The sequence below is a fragment of the Pan troglodytes genome, chromosome 3 (genome assembly GCF_028858775.2).
Source record: "Pan troglodytes isolate AG18354 chromosome 3, NHGRI_mPanTro3-v2.0_pri, whole genome shotgun sequence".
NCBI classification, from domain to species: Eukaryota; Metazoa; Chordata; class Mammalia; order Primates; family Hominidae; genus Pan; species Pan troglodytes.
In genome coordinates, this window is record NC_072401.2 from 91,324,205 (window position 1) to 91,338,744 (window position 14,540).

The window sequence follows — 14,540 nt, forward strand, 5'->3', positions numbered from 1 at the left end:
GGAAAATCAGTGCCAGTCAATCTTTAGTTGTCTGTTATAAGGCTCTGTACTTGTCACTAATCCATTAGGTATTTCTTTTCTAGTAGGTATTTTTATCAATAACTTGGAGGAACGCATGAGACATAAATTTGGAAATGATAACAAAGATAGGGGAGGGTGGCTGAAACATCTCATACAGAATAAAACTGAATGGTTTCTGTGGACAGAGATGGTAACTCATGTCTAATAAGATAAATTTTATTATCAATAATAATTGTAAGTTCATGTTTAAATGAATTAAATAGACATGAGATTTTAGAAAGCTTCAATACATCAGAGCACAGGAGACCTGTTATGAGACAGTGTGATACAGATGCAGAAATAGACAATGAATACTTTAATGCTTGTGTTATCTTGACAGAAGTGTAAGTTCATTTCAGCAGGGGTAACTAGCAATTGCTACCATAACCTACTATGCTTGGGCTCCACTGGTACAATATGTCCAGTTCTGGGTGCCATGGACATGATTTTATATTTTAAAATGTGATTATTTTGGCAGAGACTTGGAAAGTCCAGACATACTTAAAATAGCAAAAAGAGGCACAGAAAGGAACTTAAAACAGAAGCAATTGAAGCAGGTACAGACAAGTGGCCGAGGCATCCTGAGCAGATAATCAGTAGGCACCATGAAAGATGTCCTAGAAGGCAAGCTGTGTGCAGTCTCAAGAAGTTTGGGCTACTGTAACAGTAGTAGTAGATGCAGACCTTCAATTAAACTTAAGTGTAGCCCTACTCCAGATGAATGACCCTAAAAAGAAATTGGAAAATGGGGTAAAATAGCACCCTCTGAAATGACTCAAGAACTACAGCAAGGCAAGACCCAATTCCTAAAGTAATGGAACATAAAGAAGCAAAAAATGGAATGCTGCTCCTGGACATTAAATAGCAGGCAGAATCCTTGATCCTGAAGATTCAGAGTAGAGCCAACAGCAATGCAGATAAATCTATTTTTTTCTACAGTTTCTTAAGTTCTCCTTATAGCACAGCTTTGATCCCTGATTCATGAACAGGGCCAAGGTTATAGGTGACTGTGATTTTTTTATATTTGGGAAAATTAAAATTATAGAGCTGATCAAATTACATAAATAAGTTAGTGTTCCCCCCAACTCTACTGCACAATTGATACATTCCTAGTGAAACCCATTAATTGAAACTTCTCCTGTGAGTTGATCACTGTGCTAAATTCAGAGAATGTAAAAATAAATGAAGCAAATACTTTGATACAGAATATTCACATTACTATAGGTAATGAAAAGTCATTGATGTTTTTAATGCAGGAAAATAATGGGCAAAGTTCTGGAATGTTAATGAGCAGCAAAAAAGGGATTTGATAATCTATTCACATGCAGCAAAATGAGGTTAAAGGAATGTTAGCCAGTTGAAATATTTGTTAAAAGGTATTACACACATGTAATATTTTAATACTTTTCTTAATAAGGAAAATAGTTTATAGTATATTGCAGAGAATATATCAAGATAATTCTGATTAATTTCTCATTACCTAAGTACGATATTAATATATTTGCTTTGCAAAATTTAATAATACAGGCATGCAGTTTGGTCACATTTTATGTGAATTTCAATTATATGGCTATGAAACAAAATGTATATAAAAATGTATAGATCTCACTTCATGAGAAAAATATTACACAAAGCAAATAACTTCCAAATTAAAAATCATCAACAATCACCTGGTTTGAAATGAGTGGATGGTAAACTACATCATTACCATAAGGTGGCACCAGAGTAACTGTGGCAAGTAGTATAAGTGCTGAATTCTTCTGACCTTGTTTCTGCATTTACATAATTATGCATTATGTTTATAACCATATTCATAATTTGAAGCTTTCACAACAAATGAAATTATTCTATATGTAATGTGTGAGCTGTAACTTTCTGTCTTCAGTAAACCAAACCTGTTGGGGAATCTACCTCATTCTTTAATTGCTGTCTAATATTCCTCAGTGGGAATATGTTATAATTTATTTAACAAGTCCTGCATCAGTGATCATTTAGGAGTCTTTAAATTTTTCAAGAATGCAAATGATAGCATTTTGAATTGAAGAATTGTCTTTGCGCACATGGACAAGTATGTCTGGAGTATATATATACTGCCAGAAGAAATGTTTGGCTCAAAGTAAATTAACCTTTTTAATACTGATAAATATTGTCACATTGTCCTATTAACAGCTATAGCAGTTTACACTCCAGCCAGCATTGCATGAAAAGGCCCATTTTCCCTTATATTGACATGACTGGATATTTTCTATGTATCTTTTTAAATGTTGCCACCTTATATTTAAATAATGTTATTATTGCTAAATTTATTATTTCTGAATTAGTAATGAGGTTGCATATGCTTTAAAACTTTTAGTGACCTTTTGTGGGTTTTGTTCAATGATTTGCCTACTGATACATTCTCCATTTTTTAACTTATTTTTTTCTGATCTGTAAGTGAAGACCATTTTCTTATTTTTATTTATTTTTTATTTAAAAAATTAGAGATGGGGTATCACTATGCTGCTCAGGCTGGTCTCAAACACCTGGACTCGAGCCATCCTCTTGCCTTGGCCTCCTGAAGTGGTGGGGTTACAGGTGTGAGCCACCGTACCCGGCCTCATTTTCCATTTTGTAAGGGAGAATTTTTTTTTTCTTTTCAGAGTTTTTCATATGTTACGAATATTAGTCATTAGATTGCCATGTCTTCTAATTTTGTAACTTATCATTAAACTTTGAAAATGGTGGTTTTCAATGCAAATGAGTTTTAATTCTTAGGTCAAACATGATAATGTTTTTCTCTTATGGTTTCTGGGTTTTGTTTTCCTTTGCTTTGCTTTGTTTTGCTTTGAAAGAATTTTTAAAAATTTTAAAGCTCTAGAAAGATATTCTCCTTTTTTGTTGTAATGCAATCATATTGGTTTTTTTATATTTAGTATTTTTGTATATGTGGAATTTATGTTTTTAATATATATTCAATACCACCTTAGCACCATGTATTGAACAGATATTTTTCTTCTCAGTGATTTAAAGCATTACCTTTATCAAGTACCAGTTTCAAATATACATGATTTGTATTGAGATAATTCTATTCTGTTCTGCAGTTGACAAGAATGTTAACATTTCACACCAATAAATGTAATGGATCACAGAATTTTGCCCACTTTACTGAAGGAGATAGAGAGATCAGAGCTAAGGGATTTGCATGACGTCCTGTGCCCAGATCGACAGGCATCCTGGGCCGTGGAGCCCATTTCTCTTACTTAAAATTCAGTCTTTTTCCTATTCTGCTGCAAACTACGATTTGAGATCAACAGGAAAATAGGTCACTTTATTCTCTTTTACCTTGATTCTTTTTCCGTAACAGAGGAGTATTCAAGCTGTAGTCGGCATCCGTGCCAAAATGGGGGCACGTGCATAAATGGAAGAACTAGCTTTACCTGTGCCTGCAGACATCCTTTTACTGGTGACAACTGCACTATCAAGCTTGTGGAAGAAAATGCTTTAGCTCCAGGTAAAAAAAAGTATACGCATCTTTGGATTTGCTCATTGTCATAAATAGAAACACGTTTTGAAAATATTTATTAATGAATATTTAAGCCTGCTTAATCTGGATCCACTTGACAATTCCTTTTACTTTTTCGAAACTTACTGAAGAATGTACCTGATTTACAAGTGGAAATGTCCTTTTGTTAGGCAAATTCTTATTCACATGCACCTGTTGAAATTTTCAATATTGCTATATAGAGGCAGTTTATGGAAAATTCTACCCCCTCACAAACTTTTTTTCTCTTGTGCATCCTAAAAATATATGGATGTATATATCTGACTGATAGAAACACTTTCTCCTCAAACAAGCAGTTAAAGAAATACGCCTTTGATTTATGTCTGGTATGGTCATTTAAATGAGGCTTTAATACATGCTTAGTAACACGTTTTCTGTGAAGGTTAAACTAATGGCACCATTTTGACTGTGTGAGAACTGTTAGAACATGCTCAAATGTATTAAGTAAAACAAGATGGCTTTTTTATTTATTTAAATTCATAAGTATTGGTGCTTTGGATTTACTTCAAGAGTGCACCATTTCTGATTTTTATACAGAAATGTATGTGCAGCATAAAAATGTGTTATTTAATGACTGCAAAAAAACCTATTTCAAATCAGCTTTTTCTTAATAATATCCTGCATAGTGAAATGTAAATTTTTTAGTCTGTTTTTAGATCTCAGCCTTTGTAAGTACAATTGGCATTAATTACACAGAAAATTGCCTTTGTCTACTTTGCTGCAGTGAATATGACTTTATATGGTTTTCGTTTTAGCCTTTAGAAACTGCTTGACAAGGTGCCGGAAAAATTGTTTCTACATCATGTCAGCTTCAATTCCTGCAAGGGGCTTTAAAACATTCTGACATAACCATAATAATCATAGAGTGCTTTGAATTCCTTTATCTCTGGGGAGATCAAAGCAACATGCAAATTATCTTTGAGGCATTTGTGTGAGGAAGGTATCAAATGTTATTTTTATTCTATCCTGATCTAAATGGAGAAACTGAGGCAACAAGAGGCTAAGCAATTTAGAGTAATTTACCCCAGAGAAGAGACAGGCATTGAGACACGTGCACCTTTGCTAAGTTTGATGGATGGCCTTTCTCTTCTGCTAAGACTTTTTGTAACTGAGATAAAAATGACGAAGATATAAGGAAAGACAAAATAAGATAAAAACATGAAAATTAACTCTTGCCATTTTTTCCTCTAACAGATTTTTCCAAAGGATCTTACAGATATGCACCCATGGTGGCATTTTTTGCATCTCATACGTATGGAATGACTACACCTGGTCCTATCCTGTTTAATAACTTGGATGTCAATTATGGAGCTTCATATACCCCAAGAACTGGAAAATTTAGAATTCCGTATCTTGGAGTATATGTTTTCAAGTACACCATCGAGTCATTTAGTGCTCATATTTCTGGATTTTTAGTGGTTGATGGAATAGACAAGCTTGCATTTGAGTCTGAAAATATTAACAGTGAAATACACTGTGATAGGGTTTTAACTGGGGATGCCTTATTAGAATTAAATTATGGGCAGGAAGTCTGGTTACGACTTGCAAAAGGAACAATTCCAGCCAAGTTTCCCCCTGTTACTACATTTAGTGGCTACTTATTATATCGTACATAAGTTAGTACGAAAAACAGACTATCACCTTTATTGAGAAACAGCCAGTGTTTTCATTTATCTTTGCTTGCACATCTGCTCTGTTTTGGTTTTTCTACAGGAAATGAAAATCAACTTGTTTTTTTAATATGAGTAAACTTGTATGTCTATTTTATAAAATTATTTGAATATTGTTTAATGTCTGAATATGAAGGAGTTCTTGATCCTAAAGAAATTTAATGGCACAGAAAACAAAGTGAATTTGTTAGCATAATTATTCCTATTCTTATTTCTTCATTTTAAGTCATTGCAATGGAAAGTAATATTATAAAATGGTAATTACAACATATTATCAGTCACAGTTTTCTTTCCAATTAAACACTTAACTTTTGTTATTCCCTGTATATAAATATATAACACACATTTTCTAGATTCACAAATTTAAATAAATTACTCAAAAAATGAAAATTGATTTTGTAAACTTTTATTTTTACTCTTTACGTTGAGTTGATCTATTTTCCATACTAAGATTTTCATTCAGAATCAAAATTAAGAAAGTTGAACTGAAAATATGAAAAATGCTTGACTATTGTTCTCTTCCTATAATTCTCTAATTATAACATAGTAATTTACATGTAGTTGGACATGTACACTCAAGTCTAAGAATATGTGAGTGGATCATTTACCCCCCCACCCCCACAACATCTATAAGGGGAAAAAAGTCTTTTTCTAATAAGTATTCTTCTATGGTAGTACCTACAGATCTGCCCTTCTTCTTCTAAAGCGTAGGTCATAATCTGTGTAATACTACAATTTATGAGATGCTCACTATGCCCTGTTTCTCTTCTAAACAATTTACATGTAATGTCTCATTCCTCACAATAACCCTTGTAAAGTGGGCATGATTACCATGATTTTTATAGTTGAAGAACCCTAAGACACAGAGACCAAGGCCCATGAGCTCATAGGGCTGAGGCAGGATTTGGAATCAGGCCATGTCTTCTCCAGAGCCCACATCCATCCTTTCTCTATATTGCCTCCCACAGATGTGCTAAAATTTATTTAACTAATCCTTTATCCTCTGTTTGTGTTGTCTCCCATTTTTTATTATTACAACATTACTGTGGTGAACATGCTTAAAAATACATTCCTTGGATATCTGACAACGTGTTTCTGAAAAACAGACTTTCATAAGCAATAATAAAAATAATAATAAAAAAGTTTTGGTATGGTAAGCCTTTTTTATGAATTGATTTGTTTAATGATCACTATAACATAATGAATTACATATTAACCTATGATATTTGTACTACATATTATTACTCTCTTTCTGCCCATGAGAATCAGAAGCACGTAGAAGTTAAGTAATTTTCTCAGTAGTATAACCAATGACGGAGAATTTCTGGGACAAAGGATGATCATAATTTTCCATTTCGATAGGTACTAACAATCTAAGTCTTATCAATATGAAAAACTGCTCTTTATACCCCACACATCCTCATCAAAATTAACAATTTTTGAAATATTTCCAGTCTTGAAAGTGAATATCTTCTATTTGTAGAAGATACTTGAAAATTTTTCAAATTTGCTAAAACTTGAAAGCATACATCCATACAAAGACTTGTAAGTAAATGTTCATAGTCAGTTTATTTGTAATAGCTGAAAACTGAATCACCCGCATGTCCCGCGACAGACAAATGGTTAAGCAAACTTTCGCATACAAATACAATAAAGTACAACACCTGGGAATTTCACAATAACTACGCAGAAGATTTTAAACTGCAGTCTAACAAACTTTGTCACCTCTGCAAGGAGGAACTCTAAAGTAAGTATTGTCCATCAGAATGTCTTGCGCTGAGTCAAAATAATCAGGCCTTCATACCCTAGCCTCACTCAGTACTAGATTCAGGCTGCCAAAGAAGAGTGTGACCTAAGAGTTAAAACTGACAGCTGGATGCATTAGTCCATCCTCGCATTGCTATAAAGAACTACCCAAGGCTGGGTAACTTATTAAGAAAAGAGGTTTAATTAACTCACATTTCCACAGGCTGTATAGGAAACATGGCCCGGGAGGCCTCATGAAACTTATAACCACAGCAGAAGGTGAAGGGGAAGCAGGCACGTCTTACGTGGCTGGGGGAGGTGGAAGGGGGAGAGGTAGGAGGTGCCACATACATTTAAACAATCAGATCTCGTGTGAACTCACTATCAGGAGAGTAGCTGGGGGGAAATTCACCCCCATGGTCCAGTCACATCCCACCAGGCCCCTCCTCCAACACTGGGGATAATAATTCGATAAGAGATTTTCATGGGGACACAAATTCAAACATATCACTGAATGATGACAATTTTTATCCTGTTAGGTGTAAACATGTCATTTTCAAAAACATTAAAAAAGTTCTTATGATATCTTCAGTCCCTGCCTAAAAATTTACTGTAATCTAAATTTGTAAAATTTTATTTCTTCAAGTACTCACAGATTAAAATACAATTTTTGCTTTCCAAATATACTTTTCAACATAGATTTCAGTGATTTCATTATATTGTTTTTCTTTACTGTTACCAGAACAGAAGGAAGTAAATCATTTGACAATGTTCATCATTGCATTGTCCAATATAATTTATTGATTTTTAATTAGATAATAACATTTAGCATTAAATAATGCTTTGGTGTTTGGAAATATAATTATTAATAATAGTCTTTATTTTTATATGGATTCGTAGAATATACAATTAAATAACAAATTGCCACCAATAGCCAAGAGGCATTATAGCAACTTTTAAGTTGCCGTGAACTTGCTTGGCTATATTTTTAAAGCCACTCAATATAATCAAAGATAATTTAGTATTGTATTTTTAAGGGTCATCTTCAAACTTATTCATGTAGAAAAAAATATAGCACTGGAACGTTTCTTTATTTCTTCTATGGACATAGCCAAGTACCTTGAATATTATTTTGTAGATTCAATTTCAGAGCCCTTCTCTCTCACAATATCTTCCTGCCACACCAGCTCCCAAAGTACATCAGGTCACTAACTACTGATGAAAATCTCAAATCCATTCATTTATTACTTAATAAGTAGCTAATTATATACCTAATTGAAGGTACATAATATAGGAGGCATGTTAAATTATATATAACAAATAATAAAAAGTATATAAAGTAAATCAGTACAGACAAATGTTGCATTTGAAATACATAATCCGGGGTCATGATGGCATTTACTACCACCAGAATCATGGATAGCTCTGTAAGAATGAGAAATTTATCTTCAATAACCACCGGCCTCTTTTTTTTTTTTTTCTTTGCACTATTGACCAATCTTCTATTACCTCCTTTTGTATCATTCCTGGAATTGAGAGACTTCCTATACAAAGCCATAAGTGCCTACAATTGCTCTTTCTTACTCTTTTCACTGGTTTAAATTCTCAACTTGGAAGAATAAGCTAATATTAGTTAATCATTAAGAAATGATTAAAATAAGCCATCCTAATTTTCATTTGGCTTGTTTTTTAGTGCACATAGAGATAATTTTTTGGTTGTTGTTCATCTGTTTCAAAATATAAATTTATTAACTCACATTGGAAACCTCGTGAGCCATACATAGTATATGTCTTCAACAAAGATAATTTTCAATGTAGCAAAATTTTTCTCATTATTCAAAATTTTTTCTATCATTGGTCATTGCAAGGCACCTGTGGGATACATTACAGCAAAAATATAGGCCTGCCCTTCCTAGAGTGTACAATTTAGCTGAGTTGCTCTCCTGTGCGGAAGGCAGGGATGTTTGCTTATTTCCTGTCCCGGTGATTTCAAACCGAGGGTTTCATCAACAGCCTGGGGAGTGTTATTAAGAACCTTCCCTTGAGTGCTTTTACCACAGCTCAGTGAGAATTCTCAATGAGCTATACTGCATTTGTGTTCAGAGAAAACAACAATAAAGTAGTATTTATTTCTCTGGGCTGACATCCTAATTATACAATCTGAAACTCTGGGAAAAGTCCAAATTTTGGAGTTTTTATTATATTTACTCAAGAATTGCTTCATAAACTTTCAAAGCCAAGGCTTTAGTCAAAACACTTTTCAGATTCCAACTATTTAAGTTAGCTTAGGCTGCCACAACAAAGTTCCATAGTCTGGGTGGCTTAAACAACAGACATTTATTTCTCACAGTTCTGAGGGCTGACAATTCCGAGATCAAGGTGCCAGCAGATTTGGTGTCTCTAGTGAGGTCCCTTTTCCTGGCTTATAGAAGGCAAAAGGCTGCCTTCTCATTGTGTCTTCACATGCAGAGAGAGAAAGAGAGGAAGAGAGAGTGAAAGAGGGAGAGAGAGGAGCATGAGGGCGGAGAGCACATGAATGCTCTGGTCTCTTCCTTCTTTTAAAGACACTAATCCCTGGTCGGGGCCCATCATGGGGCCCCACCCTCATGACCTCATCTAAACCTAATTAACTCCCAAAACCCCACCTCCAAATACCATCACATTTGGGGTTAGAGCTTCAACATATACATTTGAGGCAGGGAGGGGGCACAAAGATGCAGTGTATAGTACCAAGTGTTGAATATAGTGATATTTAGGATGGTGTTTTAAAACATTCTTTGCATAGATTTTAAAATGTCAGTCTATAGTAGATCCTAGTTGTAACGTGATTTCCTATTAGATTCAAATAAACATTTATATCAAGCCCACTGAAGATAACAGTGAAAGTGCTACATAACATTGTCTTAAAGTTGGTGTTTTTTTCAACATATTATTTGGATTCAAATATTTATTTGGATTTCCTATTTTTTTGATTCATACTAATAATTATATCTACTCAAGTTAACAGTGAAAATAGTACATGATGCAACCCAAGGAATGGGTGTTCTTATAAATACCACTTTACTCTCCTAACTTCAAGCCACTGATAAAGAAAGAAATTGACTCACTGAATTCCTCTTACCAGGATACAGACGATTATGGATAGTTTCTGTTATTTTTGTAATTTACTTCCCCTCATTTATGTTTGCTGCCACTATCATCTTCAAAATATGTAATTATGCATAATATATATAAAGAGAACCACATGTACATTTCTTTATTGGTATGAAATCTATGGATTAAGGATGATAGTAATTTGCCAGAAAATATATGTAGGAAAAATACATTTATTTGTGCTTCCAAACCCTTTCTAAAAGCGATTTAAGGTGACTAGATGTATAATTTGTGTTGAGAAAAGTACTAAAGTTATACAAAGACATTTAGTTGCTATTTATATATCAAATATATCTCAAGAATATGGTCTTTCCTTATCCTAATTTCTTAGGTATATTCACATGCATTAATTTTTATGATTTGTCATAGAGTAACCTTGCTATTAACAAAAAATAACCTACAAAGATTCCTCCCACAGTCTCAAACCCTCCTTCAATTCTCTACTCTACCTTTTTGCCTACCTCACCATCATAGCTTTGCTATTTTAATGAATATATTTAGATTTCTTTATTCCAGCTGAAGAGAAAGCTAAATAGTGTAGAAGTTATTCTGTAGATGAAATTCAAAGGCCCTCCAGAGATTGCATGTCTTTTTAATGTGACTTTTACTGCCCTTTCTGAATCTTGTCATTAAATCCCTTGAATCTTGATTCTATTTCATATATTAATTCTATTTCCTTTAAATGGTCAGCAGACTGACAGATCATCAGTGAGTTTTCCTCTATCACAGATCTCTGTTAACAGCAAGTTATGTAATCTACCCCATGCAATGAAGGGCAGAATAAACAAAGGTGGAGGGAAGAATAAACAAATTGCATTTCTGTATAATTGTGGCTTCTTTCTTGCCATGTGTACACTCAAAGGAGAACATCTGTTTGAGAAAAAGAAGCCATCATTATTATCAACAGCACACCTACATGCGCTAAAGGCATTCTTGGGTATCACAAAAGAACCTTTAAATTTAAGAAATACATTGTAGGTATCATTGGAACAATACTAGTATCTGAAAACTGATTCTATAATCTGTTTTGAAGAATAAGTATATTAAAATGCCCACAGAGCATTTTAGGATTCCATGAGGCCACATACCAATTGCTCATCAATAAAGTTCTTGGCACTGTGGCTAGTGGAAAAAACACTGAATTCAGTAATGCTCAGAACATGCTGGAAATATAGAAAAAATTAAATGTCTTAAATTCATGAAAAAAATATCTGAGAAAGTTATAAAACTTAGAAAATTTTGTAGTAAAATTCATTTTACACATCTTAATGGAGATATATATGAATTTTTAAATATCAATCCCAAAACTAATCCTAATTTTTCTTTTTATAATCTGAAGAGGTAAAATATGACATCTACATTTGATTAATGTTGTCATCTTCATTGAATTAAGCCTACAATGAAGACATCGAATTTTCTTAAAATATCCTCATTCTGGGTTTTAACAAACAGCTACTACATGCTCTAGCTATATCCTAACACACTGATGCAGTTTTGCCAACAAGATGTGACTTCTTCACACTTCAAACTAAAATCCTAAGTACCTCCACCAATTGAACAGATACATCTTGGCCAAGGGGATCCCAGAGAAACCTTAAAAACTGAGTTCCTGGCCAGGACAGGATGGAAAGCCAGACATGCCTCGTTATACTGAAACAGGACATTTTCCATGACCACTTTGTGGGCCTCACAGCAGAGGTACCTCACTTACTCAGTCCAACCCCTCACAGGAGTGGGAGCACACAGGTGAAAGGGTGCAAGAGATAGGGCAAGTGCTTCTGGGCGCCAGCAGAAGCAAAACTCCATGCAGGCCTTGTAACAGCATCTCACAGGAGTACCCACAACCCCCAAAGCCCCAGAGGGGTGTGTTACAGTGCACTCTTTTAGCTTTGCAATCTGTGGACAACTTAAGTGTTAAACAGCTCAGTTGGCCTCTGCCTTTTTACGTGAGGCAGTTGCTCTCCACCAGTGAGGGCAGAGGGTCAGTGTGACAGCCTTTAGCATCCACACCTGTGTGGCACCCAAGCTCTTGTTCAGTGTCCAGGAAAAATCAGATTGCACAAATGAATTAAAGGGTGGTGAATGAGGAGGATTTTATTGCTGATGGAAGCGGCTCTCAGAGGAAGGGTGAGCTGGAAAGGGGATGGAGTGGGAACTTCCCCTGAAGTCCGGCCATCTCCAGCCAGACTCTTCTCTGAAGTCCTGCAGTCAAGCCGTCCCTCTGAAGTCAAACTGTTTCTCTCTGATGTTCAACCACTTCTTCTCTTCTCCACTTCTCTGCTCTCTGCCAGTGGAGCCTGGGGTTTTTATGGGAACAGGATGGGGGTCGGTGCAGGCCAGTGTTGGTTTTGGAAAAGGTGACATTCGAGCAGGAAAATGGGGATGTAAAGTTCTCACTTTGGTCTGAGATTTCAGGCTTGAGGGTGGGGCCCTGGGCAGGAACCCTGCCCTTTCTGCCTAGAATTTCTCTGCCTCCTGTCCCTAACAATACCTCCTCTCTTTTGGGGTCTAGACACAACAGTTGACCAGCACTGATGTTAAAATAAAGATCACAAGACTGACAGAGAACAGACTCTTTGTGGCAATAAGATATTAAATTATAAACAGCAACTAAGGCCATGCCAGGCAAGGGTTAAGTCATACACCCCCTATACTTAAAGAATAAACTATATTTTAACTGCCACAGGGTTTTTTGTTGTTGTTGTTGTTTTTTCTAGCAACTAAATAAGCACTGCCTTGAGATAAGCAAAATTAAAACAATTTGCAACTCTACCACACGCTGACTAACTGGCCCCTGGCCCCTGCTCCACAAGCCATAACTACAGCTTTGATTGGGCAGGAGACTGATTTCAGTAACTGTCTCCTGATAAGACCACTGACCATGGACTGGTTATGGCTGAGTGCCTCTGTATCTCTCCTTCATCTTTTGATGTATAGGATCTAACTGTAACACATTTAAATGTTAAGTTGCACCCCAAGGTAAACAAGGGTCATATATTACATGCATGTTTACTTAATATTCATGTGTCAAGACTACCTTCATGAATATTCATAGCTCCTCCTGTAACCTGTTGAATATGTATGTTTGGCCAACCTTTTCAACTTAAATTCTTGTCTTAGCCCTCCTTTCCTCAAAGTGCCTGCAAATGGCTTCAGCTGGAGGCACACTTCCCAGCCTGCCAGATGGGCTCCTCGCAAGGCTGTAACCTTTTACAAGAAATAAAGTCTCCCTTTCTAAATTTATAGATCTCATGATTGTTTTAGGTTAACCACACCAATGGAGAAATTGACTTGGCAAATGACCCTGTGAGAAAACTATTTTCAATAGGGCCAAATGGTTCCAGCCTCGGGGGAGTGACCACATTCAACAGTGAATAATAATGCAGAATTGCTTTTGTCATTTTCTTTTTGATGTGAACATTACCCAGAGTGACTAATCTTCCTTATATCACTACACTTTTAAAGGCATAATATCATTTTTTCTATAATTGTAAAATATAAAGCAATACAAACTTCAGGAACAAACCTCCTGGATGTTTTCTTTCTCTATTGTTTTTCGTCTTCTGGTGGCTACCTGGCAGAAGTTAATAACAAAGGCAAGAAAAGAACAAGAATTAGAGGTAGGGGACAAAAGAACAGAACAGAAATAAGGAGGAGGAAGAGGAAGGAAAGTGGGAGAAAGAGGAAGAGAAGGAGGATGACAATGAGAGAAAGGACGGGAATGAGAAGGAGGAAAAAACTACAATTGACCCCCTGTGCATCAAAAATCTGCATGAAAATTTTAACTCCCCAAAAACTTAACTACGAATAGTCTACTATTGACAGAAGCCTTATTGATAACATCAACTAGTCAATTAGCCCATATTTTATATGTTATATGTATTATATACTGTATTTTTACCATAAAGTAAGCTAGAGAAAAGGTTATTAAGAAATTCGTAAGGAAGAGGAAATATATGTATTATTCATTAAGTGAAAGTGGATCATCACATCCTCATCTTTATGTCCAGTAAGCTGAGGAGGAAAAGGAAGAGAAAGGGTTGGTCTTGCTCTCTCCAGGGTGGGGGGTGAGAGAGGCTTAAGAAAACCTGTGTATAGGCCAGGACCAGTTGCTCACGCCTGTAATACCTGCAATTTAGAAGGTCAAGGGGGCCGGATTGCTTGAGCACAGGAGTTTGATATAAGCCTGGTCAACATGGTGAAACCTTGTCTCTATTTTAATTTTTAAAAATGTTGAAAAGAAAACCTGTGTATAATTGGACCCACACAATACAAACCTATGTTGTTCAAGGGTCAACTGTATATCCAAACTGGTAAACTGGTCCGTGTTAAGAGATAGAGGGTGGACAGACACAGTGTGACATAGTGTG

General features: G+C 35.4%; 1 protein-coding gene across 1 annotated transcript in view; it reads left to right on the forward strand.

Moving 5' to 3' along the window:
• Positions 1-5,661, forward strand: part of MMRN1 (multimerin 1) — an 80,182-nt gene extending 74,521 nt beyond the window's left edge. Inside the window, exons 8-9 of the mRNA XM_517342.6 lie at positions 3,404-3,550; positions 4,796-5,661. Coding sequence (XP_517342.5) covers positions 3,404-3,550; positions 4,796-5,217 — 569 coding nt within the window. The 3' untranslated portion in view covers positions 5,218-5,661. The remainder of the gene's footprint in view (positions 1-3,403; positions 3,551-4,795) is intronic.
• Positions 5,662-14,540: the final 8,879 nt, after the last annotated feature.